General features: G+C 52.0%; 1 protein-coding gene across 1 annotated transcript in view; it reads right to left on the reverse strand.

Moving 5' to 3' along the window:
- Positions 1 to 15,355, reverse strand: part of ralgps2 (Ral GEF with PH domain and SH3 binding motif 2) — an 80,559-nt gene that overhangs the window by 48,185 nt on the left and 17,019 nt on the right. Inside the window, exons 2-5 of the mRNA XM_084444287.1 lie at positions 7,855 to 7,962; positions 6,170 to 6,306; positions 5,139 to 5,246; positions 4,396 to 4,446 (exon numbers count right to left, since the gene is read on the reverse strand). Coding sequence (XP_084300413.1) covers positions 4,396 to 4,446; positions 5,139 to 5,246; positions 6,170 to 6,235 — 225 coding nt within the window. The 5' untranslated portion in view covers positions 6,236 to 6,306; positions 7,855 to 7,962. The remainder of the gene's footprint in view (positions 1 to 4,395; positions 4,447 to 5,138; positions 5,247 to 6,169; positions 6,307 to 7,854; positions 7,963 to 15,355) is intronic.

Consider the following 15,355-nt stretch of genomic DNA (forward strand, 5'->3'; position numbering starts at 1 on the left):
GACATGTCTATCTTACCCTCCCCCCCTCTCATCTCTCTGTGAATCCATCTTTTCCTTTAACTAGTTTTCCGTTCCGCGCGAATCGAGCTGACGTCAGTCTCCGCGGGTCTTTTGTGAAAGAATCGTAGCTTTTGATTTTGTGCAGCAAACATCGTAGTCTAAATGGTGATCCTCTGACACGCCATCTTCCCCATTCATAATATACCAGACCCCGGGCCGTCTTTCTCTACCATATAAATAGTTAGGAGTTATCCTCTCCTCCAGAAAGAGAATGAGATGAAGAGCGAGAGAAAAACAGAGAGCGAGAGAGTGGAGAGAGAGGGGAGAGGGAGAGAGAGAAAGGAGAGAGAGAGTGGAGAGAGAGAGAGAGAGAAAGGAGAGAGTGGAGAGGGAGGGGAGAGGGAGAGAGAGAGAAAGGAGAGAGAGGTGAGAGGGAGAGAGAATGGAGAGGGAGAGAGAGAAAGGAGAGAGTGGAGAGGGAGTGAGTGGAAATGGAGAGAGAAAGGAGAGAGAGGGGGGAGAGGGAGTGGAGAGGGAGAGAGAGAGTAGAGAGGGAGAGAGAAAGGAGAGAGAGAGACAGAGAGAGAGAGAGGGGAGAGAGACAAACAGTCTCCCTGGCCTGTAAGGTCAGTCAACCCTTGAGGCTCACCTCCATCCATCTGCTCCTTGTCAGATCTGGAACACACTCTTCTTAATGAACCGCTCTGTTTCTTGACTTGCATAATTACCATCATGTCTGGGGCAATCACTCTCCTTAGCAAGGGATGCGGCTCTCGCCAAACTGTCTGGTCTCTCTCTCTCTCTGCACACGCATGACTTCACACACACTCACAAACACCAGCGTTATGGCGAATTTGACGTGTTTTATGGAGGTTAGAAAAGCTGCATCTTAAACATTGGTACCAATATAAATCCTTGGCATTTACTCGTGTACTGCATGGGGATATTTACGGCACAGAATAAGTTATTAGGTGGCCCTGAGAGAATATAACACCAACAATATGAAGGAGATTAAACAATCCAGACTGCTGATATCACAACTTTCATTACAGTTGGGCAAATGACAACTTTTCCATTACGCACTAATGTAAGGGCTTTTTGAGCTCTGCAGGAAGGGTCAGGACATTCATAAATCACCGTGGTTAAATCATTATTACTATGCTAACCAAGGTCCGGGAGGGCTTGGAAACCATCTGAAGGAAAAAGTGAGCGTCGTCGGTTCATTATGCAAAACGTCAGACGATCTTTTACGGGCGTTTGTTCGTGTCAGAAACAGGAAAGCAACAGCAGGTCACCTTCCCGGGTCGCCCGTACTAATGACCCTCACGCACGTGACTCGCGGCATCACGAGCCATCGCAGCGCGGGAGAGAACGGACTGAACGGTAGCTCTCTCCTCCAAATGTGTTTGCTAGCAACTAAACATTTTCCCTGATCATGATCATCTGTCATCTCATGAGCCACAACAACTTCTGAAACCCCAAAAACCTCAGCCAGATGGGGGCCGGTAGTGACAGGCCCAGCCTGGGTCCCGTTTCTGGGGAGAGGAGAGAGAGGGGGGGGGATCCAGACTGGTAGCAGAGAGGGTCTATCTATTTCACCATCAGAACAGGAAACGCTTCACATGGCTTTGTGAAAGATAAGGAGAACGGCGCTCTGCTCGTCGACGGTAGAGCCCCTAACCGCACGTCCAGGGAAACTCCGGAGATGTTTATTTACTCTCATATTCAGTATATCCATCTGTGTGATAAAGCAGGACCCCCGCACGCGCGCGCACACACACACACACACACACACACACACACACACACACACACACACACACACACGCACCCAAGCGCACACACACACGTTTTTCCGATCGGAGGGACGGAGGGGAACAAGACTGACAGCGGTGGAAACTAACGCTGAGGTCAGCCCGATGGCTCCCGACAGCAGCGGCGGCGCTCGGAGACACAAACACGGCGAGAACAGGAAGATCCCTCCGTCTCCCTGTCCCTGCCAGCACACCGCTCTCTCCCCTCCCCTCCCAGCACACCGCTCTCTCCCCTCCCCTCCCAGCACACCGCCCTCTCCCCTCCCCGCACACTGCTCTCTCCCCTCCCCTCCCAGCACACCGCTCTCTCCCCTCCCCTCCCAGCACACCGCTCTCTCCCCTCCCCTCCCAGCACACCGCTCTCTCCCCTCCCGTCCCCTCCCCCCTCCCCTGCCAGCACACCGCTCTCTCCCCTCCCCTCCCAGCACACCGCTCTCTCCCCTCCCGTCCCCTCCCCCCTCCCAGCACACCGCTCTCTCCCCTCCCCTCCCAGCACACCGCTCTCTCCCCTCCCCTCCCAGCACACTGCTCTCTCCCCTCCCCTCCCAGCACACCGCTCTCTCCCCTCCCCTCCCAGCACACCGCTCTCTCACCTTCCCTCCCAGCAAACCGCTCTCTCCCCTCCCCTCCCAGCACACCGCTCTCTCCCCTCCCCTCCCAGCACACTGCTCTCTCCCCTCCCAGCACACCGCTCTCTCCCCTCCCCTCCCAGCACACCGCTCTCTCCCCTCCCCTCCCCGCACACTGCTCTCTCCCCTCCCCTCCCAGCACACCGCTCTCTCCCCTCCCCTCCCAGCACACCGCTCTCTCCCCTCCCCTCCCCGCACACTGCTCTCTCCCCTCCCCTCCCAGCACACCGCTCTCTCCCCTCCCCTCCCAGCACACCGCTCTCTCCCCTCCCCTCCCAGCACACTGCTCTCTCCCCTCCCCTCCCAGCACACCGCTCTCTCCCCTCCCCTCCCAGCACACTGCTCTCTCCCCTCCCCTCCCAGCACACCGCTCTCTCCCCTCCCCTCCCAGCACACCGCTCTCTCCCCTCCCCTCCCAGCACACTGCTCTCTCCCCTCCCCTCCCAGCACACCGCTCTCTCCCCTCCCGTCCCCTCCCCCCTCCCCTGCCAGCACACCGCTCTCTCCCCTCCCCTCCCAGCACACCGCTCTCTCCCCTCCCCTCCCGTCCCCTCCCCCCTCCCCTGCCAGCACACCGCTCTCTCCCCTCCCCTCCCAGCACACCGCTCTCTCCCCTCCCCTCCCGTCCCCTCCCCCCTCCCCTGCCAGCACACCGCTCTCTCCCCTCCCCTCCCAGCACACTGCTCTCTCCCCTCCCCTCCCAGCACACCGCTCTCTCCCCTCCCTCCCTCCCTCCCTCCCTCCCTCCCTCCCTCCCTCTCTCTTCCCTGCTTGTCTTTGCTCTCAGGACTCTCCAGTCCTCCCCAAACCCCTCCATCATCTTTCTCTCTCTTCTCTCGAACCCTTTTCTGTCCAGCGCTCATAAAATGAAAAACAAACCTGAAGGGCTCGGAACGCTACATTGGGTTTCCAACGTGACGTAAGATCGTGAAACGCCTTATAAATCCCACTCGGCCGGTCTGTGGGTCTCCAGGCAGTCGGTCGGGACGAACAGAACGGAGAACACAGGCGCATGTTTGTTCCATAAACCGGGGGGGGGGGGGCGTACGGCGAAGGGGGGGACCAGACCGGCTCCCCCACAGGAAGTACCGAGCTCTTCTGCGTTTGGCGACCTCACGCAAAAAGGCTCCGGATACAGTTAAATGTTTTCTTTTCTATTCTAAACATAAATGAATACATAATAATAATAATCTTGTGGTCTTTGAATCAATAGCATGTTCAGCATCAGCATGTTCCGCTTCAGGACCCCCGACTGGCCCTCCAGGCCAGCAGAGTGAGTGTGTTGGTATTGATCTAGCACAGTAGTGCAGAGGCCAGGCCAGCAGAGTGAGTGTGTTGGTATTGATCTAGCACAGTGGTGCAGAGGCCAGGCCAGCAGAGTGAGTGTGTTGGTATTGATCTAGCACAGTAGTGCAGAGGCCAGGCCAGCAGAGTGAGTGTGTTGGTATTGATCTAGCACAGTGGTGCAGAGGCCAGGCCAGCAGAGTGAGTGTGTTGGTATTGATCTAGCACAGTGGTGCAGAGGCCAGGCCAGTCCTACGCTGCGGTCTGAACACTGCTTTTACAAGCCCACGACGGCCAACCCTAAACATGGGTTCTTCTGTGGTCGCTGTCAAAGCCTTTCTAACGGCGCACCAGAGACAAGGAGAGCTCTCTTTTCTCATTCACACTCTCTCTCTCTCTCTCACTCACACACACACACACACACACGTACGTAATGGAGATTACAGTGGCTTTCACTGGGCCCATTCATGGGGTGTGAGAATGAGTGGGTGGTTGTATAACTGAGTGTGAGGACGTGTTTACAGATGTTATTCAGCTGCTATGACTGATGGTTGGGAAATAAAAAACGCTGATTTGAAAAAGGTAGAAAGGTCGCAATTAATAGTGTACATTCATGTATGACGTGCAAAGATAACATAGCGAAACAACACAGCCAATCCTCAACTCACCTCAGGCTGGATAGCTTTGAACACCGGAGCATCCATGAGAGTGATCTGACCCTGGAGGACAGAAAACACAATATCCATTAGGATCCCTGTATTCAAACCATTCAACTTAACTCAAGAACTGTATTCAGAGTCCCATAAATAAGCCAAAACAAAATTCTATTCCAGGGGCAGAAGAGATGTGAGCCCCAACAGAGCCCTTGGTGGGGGGGTTAGGGTTAGGGTTAGGCAAACAGAGCAGCTCAGCTCGTCAGTCCAGGCCTCTGGCCAGGGGACAGAGAGGGTAGAGAGCGCCCTCTGACTGTCAAAGTGGGCATGACAGGGGAGTGGGGAAATGCTTTCATCAATCAAAATCTTTGAAATTAGGGAATGGAAAAATACAAGGCTGACCTTACAGTACAAGCGCATCTCAGGGGACCGTTCATCCCATTCCCATCAGTCACAGGCCCTGCTGTACGCTGCGGAGCTAGGTTAGAGTTCCTGACCTCAGGGAACATGGCTGTGCAGGGGTTTGCGGGGTGGGAAATCCATCAGGGATGAGGTTTTTGTCCGAGGCCTCTGTCCGATTTGCATGTCAGCAATAATCACAGCCTGGCAGTCTTGCCAGCCAGGCTTCATCGATTATTATTGACCCAACCCTGACCCACTTCCTCCTGTCTGTCTATCTGTCTGTCTGTCCCCTGAGGGTGTGTGACTACCCTCTCCTTTTCAACCTAGCTCACTCGCCCTCTGTCAGCAAAACTCACCGCATACTCCTCAGGGGTGACCTTCAGGACATCGAAGACGACGGCATCGAAACTCTTCTTCAGTTCTGACGAACCCTTATCGCTGAGCGACTCTGAGCTGCTGCTCTTCTGGAGAGGAAAACAGACGCACGACGATTAAGACTCCCGTTTGCTGCCACAACACAATGGTGTGGAACACGTACAGTAGGTTTCCCAGAACACACACCGACAGGGACTGTGTCAATAGGCGCTTTCAGACCAGAAAGCCCGCGGTACTTCTCCCCCCGGGGGAAAATCCCCTAGAACTCTCTATACCCTAGAACTCCCTGTGTAGATGTCATTCAGACCGAGGGGTAGAAGCGCATCGCCCCCCCGTGTGCAGAGGGGGATGGTGCAAGTGAGTCGCCTGCCTGCTACAGCCTGCTGGATCCAGGCAGCTGTGAGAGAGAGGAAATAACCCATTCTCGGATTTCGGTCAATGGGAAAAAATATTTTTTTCCACCGCATGTCTTAGTTACAGAAAGATTGAAATAGGAAGGAACTTCAATCTGTCTATGAGAAAAATGTAGATGTTGTAGTTACAATAATATTGAACTAGGAAAGCAATTCCATATTTATATGTGTGGAATTTATTGTTTTAGAAAATCTGTTTGGAAAATCAAACGGAAACTAAACACGGAAGCTTTGTTTTGCGCAGTGGATTTAAACATGGTGCCGTGGAAACAAAACTTTGCCTGTAGGCTCCCTACTCAGCCAATCAGAAATGTTCAGCGTTGCCGCCCCACCCCCAAAGTAAAATCCCTGGCAAGAGTACTACCTCTCAAGTGGGAGGCTTTTTGGGGAGGTATAAACATGACGAGTTACCCCCAAAGGTTCGTAGCTTGTGGAGAAAAGCAGCATGGTCTGAAAGAGGCTAATGACACTGGGTAGAAAATGCTAGTGATGTTCATTAGCGTAGAGTTGTTCTACGTGCTGCAGTCTGGAGGTGGCGGCGTCCAGTCCAAGGGGAAGACAGCGGGAGGCTGATCAGAAAAAAGGGGCGTGTCTCTCACCTCAGAGGCTGTGGCAGCGGCGGCGGCAGTGGTGACGCTTGATTGGCCATTGGGGAGGTCCATCATTCCCACACCATCTGTCTCTAGCGCAGGAGACCACTCATCATCCTCAGCTGCAGCAAAGCCCACCCGGCCCTCTGGACACACACACACACACACACACACACACACACACACACACACACACACACACACACACACACAGAGAGATAGAGACACACAGTCAGTTAGACAGACGCACAGACAAGACAGACAGAGACCCACAGACACAGATAGACAGACACACACACGACAATTATTAGCATACTCCCCCATACAAGAAGAGAAAGCTGCATGTGACCATCATCTGACCTTGTCAGAGCCCTACCTGTGTGTGAATGAGAGGCTCAGTGAGCGCTAGAGCACTTTACTATCCAGCAGTGGAAGCCTCTCTCAAGCCCCCCCCCCCCCCTCATTCAACCTGTACCAACAGCGCCACCCTCTGGTGTAACAGCCGAATGGGTTCATAGAAATTCAAATCAGATCCACGGACACTGGGCTTCACTCACGCAATATACAACCAGCTCAGCTGATCCTGCCTGTGAAGATGAATAACTCCACCGTGGAAACCGGGACAAGTCCCCGGTGTTGACGCGTTCACGTCGTGTTCCCCCGGTACGACCGCCAACAGCGCTTAGAGAAAGCTCTGGTCCTTTTGGAAAATGTCACAGCAGGATCACCGAGACACGCACCGGCTCTGCGCAAACACACACTTCTCACGGGCGTGGGCGCGCACACGTAACACACACACGCGCACACACACTGTGATTACAGCTAGCTCAGTGTAAGCAGAGGGTAAGACAGAGCAGAAGGGACTTAGACAGGGGATTAGGCAGTGAAGTGGATTGGGAGAAGTTGAGAGTATCAGACTCGTCATGGAACAGCTTGTTCTACAGACCCAATGGAGGGCTTCAGGCCAATCAACGCCTCTATCGTCGATTGGACGGAGGCCTTAGATGCTTCAGTTATGTCCCTCCTTCCTCTACCTCTCTCAATTTCTTCCCATTAGGCTAAACACACACACACACACACACACACACAAACACACACACACACACACACACACTCTCAGTGACGATAATGAAGACTAAGGAGCTGCTCAGATCACTGACAGCCAAGGAAGACAGACCCTGTGTACCGGCCGGACAGAAAAGACCTGTTGTGAAAGTGTGTGTCTGTCTCCGTCTCTGTCGGTCTCTCTCTCACTCTCTCACTCACTCTCTCTCTCACGCCACAATGGGCTGTCTGGGAAACTACAGCAACCATAGCTGCCTTCCACAGACCACAGCAGGATGTGTGCTCAAACCAACCACACCGACTCTGCATCACCTACAGTTTGCCCACTGCAAACTGCAGCACAGTGACACCTGAGATGGGGAAGTGGCCTGGCCCGTCTCCTGGTCAAATGTTCGGACACTGGGGGCCCACAGGTTGTAGCCTTTTAAGTCTGACATTTCATCAGTCTGTGTATTTATGGGCCTCGTCTGTGTCCTGTAATTAGCTTCCCTGTTCCAATACCCGGGTGACACCCACCCTGGGGAGACACAGGGTTAATGATCCCCCCCCCCACACACACACACACACACACACACACACACACACACACACACAGCCATCATAAACACTTAAAGCAGGGTTGTACTCACCAGTTGTGTGTCAGATGTGCATAGTGCTGAAGCTGATTGGCTGCGGCCTCCCTGTATGGCACTGAGTGTCTGTGTTTATCTTTGTCTGTCTCCGGCTGTCGCTGCTGTCTGAACAGTAGGGGGAGAGAAAGAGAGAGAGAGAGGGAGAAGGAGAGAGAGAGTGAGAGACAGAGCGCCTATGTTTAATCACGAGCATGTAAAAACAATCGTAAACATCATGAGCAACCTACAAGCATGTATATGCAACAGCTTACATCTGATGGCAATGAATTGCCTATGCAGGTTATACTGCAGCTAACTTAACTACGCTTTACTGTGAAGGTTCCCTGGGCAGTTTCAATATTTATGTCATATGAGATTATGCGCCGGTGGTTCCAGTGATGAGCTCCGAGCCCCATGTTAGCCGAGACTGAGACGGCTTGGCTGGAGTAACCTAAACACCCTGGCCCAAGGAGACACTCCCAGTTCACACACAGACCACACAGGATACAAACGGGCTCCGTCTGGTACATTAGCAACGTCTGCTACAATAACGTGCGCAACTAAAACACTCATCTTTCATACATTTTCCTCTTTAAAGCAGAGGAGCAGTCTCTACAGAGACTGCCATCGTCCAAACCTTCATAGGAGATTATCAAAGAGGGCTCTAGTTGAGTGATTTTTTCCGTTTCATCTGCACTGATGGTGAACAAACCGTTTTTTTGTTTCTGTAGTAGCCAACTATATCCACCAGGGGTCTCACTACACTCAGACATGGCAGGTCTGTGGGTCCCTGTCAGGCTGGTGTGTGGCGTGGACTGCATAGTGATGGGGGGGGGGGGGTGTTGGGAGATCTTCTGCCCAGCTTGAATGTGATAAGGCCTTAAGTAGCAGAAGCTGTAAGCTGTGTGATTTGGACAGACAGGGACACGCTACGCTCACGTTCCACTGCTCGGCCCGGGTTTAAGAAGTAGCTGTTGCCTCGGGAGACAACAAACAGCTGCGTGTTGGGTTCAAAGGGAGGGCCGGGCTGGGGGCCGCGTGACCTGGAGGGGTCAGGGTCACATAGTTCACAGCTCTGGACAGGTCACATGATCTGAGGGACTCAATATCCGTGTGAAGGGGTTTTTAAGTGCTCTCGCATGCGGTTTTCACGGCAAACATGCATCTCTGGCTAGGATGTTCCAAACACTTTGAAACTAGGAACAATACATTATAGGTGCTAACATTTCTATTATGACAACATTCATTTCGGACCTGTCAAAATGTTCAATAATCTTTCTTGGGGAAAAGCAATGCTGTTATTTCACACCTTTCTAAAAGCTCTGTGGATGTATTCTTATTTTTTATTTTTTCAATGATTTGTCTGCATAGGAATGTTATCTAAAATAGCACCTTTAAGGAACATGTGAAATAATTTCCCCTCTATTTCAATCAATCAATCAATCAATCAAAGCTTTATTTGTATAGCGCATTTCATATCCAGAGGCAACACAATGCGCTTTACAGAGAAAAAATCATTTAGTGAGGAAGGATCCACCACTTCACTACTTGGGCAGTGTCCAGGCCCCCATGGTCCAGGCTGACTCCGGGGGCCAGGAAACACACAGGGACGCCGTCTAGCTAGTGAGAGTGTGATCATCCCTCCTCCGGCGTTCCCAGGGTCTGAGCTGCTCATTAGCCAAGTTCTCATCATCCGTCTGCTGACACCTGACAGAGACCCTGGAGCAGGGCCTCGTGAGCTCACTAGCAACTCAAACAACGACACACACACACACACGCACGCAAGGAGAACCGTACAAGAGAGAACAAACACACACACACATACTTTTGCACCGTCGGGTGAGGCAACTCCACATTGTTGACTCACCAGCTCATCATCTGACAGACAGGCGGGCACGCTGTGGTACAGGAGTGGGGAATGTCTACAGGAACAGCTGAGGTGTGTGTGTGTGTGTGCGGGCGGGGGGTGGGTGTTAAGAGTGGGCTGACGTTCAGGAATGCCCTGCCGGGCTAACGGGGCTGCCTGATAGGAATGGAACACTGGACAGGACAGGAAGAGAAGAGAGCATGAGAAACATGAAGGAGGGAGCACAGGAAAGAAGAGGGGGAGGAGGAGGAGGAGGAGGGTAGGGAGACTCCACAAAGGGAGGGACTCGTGTCAGGGCTTGTAGTGCGGAGAAGCAAACAGTGTGACTCATCCTGTTGGGATCAGACGTCTTAGAAATCGCTCTTCCCTCGTCTCTCTCTTTCTTTCTCTCTTTCTTTCCGCCTCTGCGTTCCAGGACGGATCACATGCTGCGGCTTTAACCGCTGCCCCCGCCGCCGTCTGCAATCAGACGCTCTCCGCTACTCTTTCTTCCTCCTTTGTCTCACGGCGCCCTCTCTCAAGTCTCCGCCTCCAGCCGGCCACGAGTCTGTCCCGTTCCCTCCCTCCCTCCCTCTCCCTCCCTCCCTCCCTTTCTCTCCATCTTACGGCTACTTCGACCTCCCCTTAACTCAAACCCACAGGCGATTCCTGACCTGCTCCCAGTCCAGGAAGGTGACGGTCGTGCAAAATGAAGAGTCTGATCCTTTTCCTGCAGGACGCCTGGCCTGGGACCGCCCCCAGGACAGGGCCCACTGGTAACAAGCGGAGCAGAGTAAACCTCAGTCCTGCGCCCCCCTCGGTAGTCTCTCCCTGTGTGTGTGTGTGTGTGTGTGTGTGTGTGTGTGTGTGTGTGTGTCTGTGTGCGCGTCTTAGGGTTGCAAATTGTAGGAACATCCCTGAATCGATCATTGGTTATGTTAACGATCAATCAATCGTTTAATTGGCTCCGCCCAGCGTCCGCTGGCGGTGGGTATATTTCCAGTCATGTGTGTTATTTCGTTCGTTTGTTCGTTAGTTCGTTCGTCACATAGCAGGATCGTACAAAAACTACCAGAGGGATTTTCATGAAACTGGGTGGAGGGGTGTAGCATGGGCCAAGTTAGAACACATTACATTTTGGTGCGGATGAGAATCACTGGGCGGATACACAAATTAAAAGAAAACAACATTTACCCATTTACCATCTTCCTTCCCTTTATGTCTACTTCTCCTGCCGGGTTTACTACACCACCTGAGGCCGAGCGGTAATGAATCAGTCTAGCAATGCGGTTCCTGGGTTCGGCTTTTGATGGAACTTTTTTTTGGTGCTGTTTACGCCCAATATTAGGAAAAGTTACATTTTCTTAGCCTGGATCCTGTGGTATTAGCCTACATATAAATCATAAGCTACCTGCACATCTGGGCTGAGGTTTTGCTCCTTGAGTGTCAGGTTTCATTAACTGTGTGTTCTTTAATAATTAGTAATTAAATTTAGTAATTTAAGTGTTGAAGCAAACGAAAAAAACCAGTATTATCCGTCACATTGCCCTCCCAGAGGCATGGACACTGGGCTAGTGCACTTCTACCCCTCCCAGAGACATGGGCACAGGACTAGTGCCCTTCTACCCCTCCCAGAGGCATGGACACTGGGCTAGTGCCCTTCTACCCCTCCCAGAGGCATGGACACTGGGCTGGTGCCCTTCTACCCCTCCCAGAGGCATGGACACTGGGCTAGTGCCCTTCTACCTCTCCCAGAGACATGGACACTGGGCTAGTGCCCTTCTACCCCTCCCAGAGGCATGGGCACTGGGCTAGTGCCCTTCTACCCCTCCCAGAGGCATGGACACTGGGCTAGTGCCCTTCTACCTCTCCCAGAGACATGGACACTGGACTAGTGCCCTTCTACCCCTCCCAGAGGCATGGACACTGGACTAGTGCCCGTCCTTTTTACCCCCCAGAGGAAACACTGGACTTAATTTCTGTATATAGTTTTGTATATAACTTATGTCTTCTGTTATTGTCTGTAATGGCTGATTGAAAAAATTACACAAGTATGTTCAGTTGTGTTCATATACAGTATGACCACCTCAAATAAACCATTATCAGTTACATCACCAAAAGGCTTACTCTTCAATGGTGCAAGTGTGCTATATTTATACTGAGAAGTGAGTTTAACCATTTCAACTCAATTACACCAACAAAATGCGTTAATGGGTGGAGCCCTGTGCTCTCTGAGCACCCTTTCTAGTTATAATTAAAATATCAACATTTCCAAACAATACCAAAAGCGTTTTTTTCCCTTAATCAACGCTTTATTACGGATGCACTGGGTTATTTTTTTGGGCCTGCTGTGTGTCACAGCTCTTCCTCGCTAACACTGAGCCGATGGTGGGTTTGCTGTAGGCGAGACAACTTATCAGAGTGAACATTCTTCAAGCGATAGAACATGGCTGTTGTCATCGTGTTGTACACGGCATCACAATATTTGCAAGTGGCTTCTTGTCCTTTCTTTTGGAAGTGGTCTCACAATGCTTTGCTTGGCCCGCTTCATTTTTCAAAAAAATGCTGCTGTTGATTTCTCTGCATTTCTTCTGAGATGGCTGCTTCTGAGATGGCTGCTTCTGAGATGGCTGCTTCTGATGGCTGCTTCGCTACCACGCTGTTTGATAGAAGACTGAGTACATTTCACGTGCTCAGACAGATTCCTTATCAATCAATGAATGGATTTTCTATTAATTGTTTGCATCTCGTGTGTGTCTCACTCTTTCTCTCTCTCACTCTCTCTCTGCTGTGAGGCAGCCACCCTCTAGTCTCTCTCTGTGTCTCTCCCACTCTCTCTGCCGCTGGGAGTCCGTCCTGTTCTACACACACACCAGCCTACCACTCAGCAGCAGACAGCAGGTGTAACGGAATAACATGCTATCATTTTCAAGTTGTGTGTGTGTGTGTGTGTAAGTGTGACTGTGTTGTGTGTGCGTGCACACAGACACACTTGTTTCCATATCTCGTGTGTGTGCGCGTGAGTGTGTGTGAGTGACTGTGTCATGTGCACGTACACAGACATACAGTACTTGTTGCATATCTTGTGTGTGTGTGTGTGTGTGTGCGCGCAAAGACACACTTGTTCTCATATTCCAGGCCTGTGATTCACAGTGGCATGTCTTGAAAACCCCACAGCCTTTAATGCCATGATGTTCTCAATACTCACCAACTGTACAACAATAAAATCACATTTTGTGGGCCATATGTCCATTAAACCTTACACATGAAAACTTACACAAACACGCACACACGTACGCACGCACGCACACACAGCAAACCCAACTAATCACATTCGTACATGACTCTAATCTTGTTTTAACCTAAAAATAAGCTTTACTTAGGGCAATGAGAGCATAACCACTTGACCCTGATGACGCAGCACTCATGGGTTCATGAACACATCTTTATTCATGGCCCAGCCTCTAGCCCAGGGAAGCATCAGCCCCTTACACTCCTGATTCATGTGTTGGGGCTGGACCTCAAGGGCGTGTGTGTGTTTGTACTCGTTTGTTAGCCAAGCTGCGCTGGTGTGAGTAATGTACGTTTGTGTGTGTATGTGTGTGTGCAGTCTATGCAAGTAAGTGTGTGTGTGTGTGTGTGTGTGTGATCAAGCGAGGACCAAAGCCATTGGATTGGGGCTACAGGCAGGTGAGATTGGTATAAGGTCACAGTTGGAGAAGGCGAGTTCAGGCGTGAGCCGTGCCGGCGTGTCTCTGACACCCCTCAGCCAACGTGTCGCTTCTCTCACTCCAGTCCCACAGCATGCGACGGCAACACCCTCCCTTCTCTCCCTCACACTCAAACACCACCCAGACAGACGCGCACAAACCCTAGAATTCAACGCTCCGGCTAGCTGTTTAGCTAAAGCGCTAATTCAAAGCTCTGGCTTAGTTTGCGTGACTGCATGTCATGCACTGTCCAGGGCTGAGTTTCCCAGAGGCATCGTAGCGCTATGTTCATCGTAAGCTACGGTGTTCATCGTAGTGCTACGATGCCTCTGGGAAACTCAGCCCCTGTCCTGTCCTTGCAATTGTCCATTGTTGTATTGCTGTAAGCGCCACGGGTCGGAAAAAAATCCTGTGTGTGTAAGTACCATGGCAATAAAATAATTCTGATTCTGATTCTGTACACACGTGTTTGTGTGTCAGCCTACAGTATGAGAAAAAGTTAGGCACGCACATCAACTCAAAAGCTTTTCAGGCAGGTGCTGGATCCAAAAGACAAGTAGGATATGGCTCCAAACGTCACCAGAATACATTTATGAGAAAGGAGCTACAGTGTGCGGATCTTGTATTGTTCTGTCAGCCTATATATATGCCTGTGCTTAATGTCTCATGCATTTTGTAAACGCTGCAGATGCTCAACTGAGACCCAAAGTGGGTCAGTGTGCTGAGCAGTAGGGGACGTGACACCCATTCAGCTGTGCACAGGAAATGTTCTCTTTCACAGGGACAGAGGAGCGAAGACGCGGCCTAATTACACACACACACACACACACACACACACACACACCACACCACACACACACACACTCTAGCTAGCACGGAAGCCTCTGCGATCACATCCTAAAAAAACCACACGTCTTCAAAACCTCAGAAAGAGGTTGTGTAGGTCCTTGAAGCCGCAGTCGGGTCCAAGTCACCATCTAAGAGGACCTTGTAAACGCAGGCCGTGCTTTAAGCCCCTCACGGAACAACGGAGGTTAGGACCCAAGCATGCCCTCGTACCCCGGCCTCCTGTACCGGCATGTCCCCCCCTAACAGTGACCCGTGGAGCTGGACAGGAGGAGGACACCGCAGGGTCCAGCTGGCTTTGTGGTCCTGTCCACAGTCTAGACTGAGAGATGCCAGTGTGGTGGTGGTTGGTGTGCCCAGTGTTCACTCAGTCAGAGTCCGTCTCTCTGCGGGCAAAACATTGGTCAGGATCTAAGAGGAACCGGGCAGATCACGCGCACGCTCTAATGATCGACACACAAACAGCATGACTGAGGCGTTTGCTGCAAGCAGGTCGATACCTACACGCTGTCACGCAGCATGGCTAGGCACATGAGCGAGGTGTATGTGTGTGTGTGTTTGTCTGTAGAGAGGGAAGGTGTCCAAGCTCACACACAGTTAGACCCTCTTCACACCTTCCCCCAACATGCCAGCGATGCCGCTGCTCTTCAGCCACGCGCGGAGGTCGCCAGGGACCGCGTGAGGGTCGAGGAGGGAGGGGGCGGAGGGATGGGGGGCGACGCCCTTCCTCGCCAGGCTCTTTCTAGTAGCAAAGCGCCAGTCGCCCACATTAGCAGAAGGACAAACGGGCGCCGCTGTTTCAGGGAGTCGGCGGACAGGATAGCAGACTGGAAACGGGGGTTGTGTGGTTATCTGGACTAGGGCGCCGCCTTATACGCGCACTCGAGTGCGTCGTAACGACATACGTGCAAGCGGCAATAGGTTTGCCCGGGCCGCTCGCGGCGCACGCCTATGTCCGCGTTGCCTAGCGACCAGAGCCCTTTCCGTCGCAGAACGCAGACGGTCGGCTCGGCTCCTCAGACAAAAACACGCAGAGGACGCTGGGAAATTACGAGAGAGGCCACCTCGACCGCGCACGTAACAGTGGACCTATCGGCGCCCTCGGAATACCCATCAT

Source organism: Borostomias antarcticus (assembly GCF_949987555.1).
Source record: "Borostomias antarcticus genome assembly, chromosome: 10".
Classification (NCBI taxonomy): Eukaryota; Metazoa; Chordata; class Actinopteri; order Stomiiformes; family Stomiidae; genus Borostomias; species Borostomias antarcticus.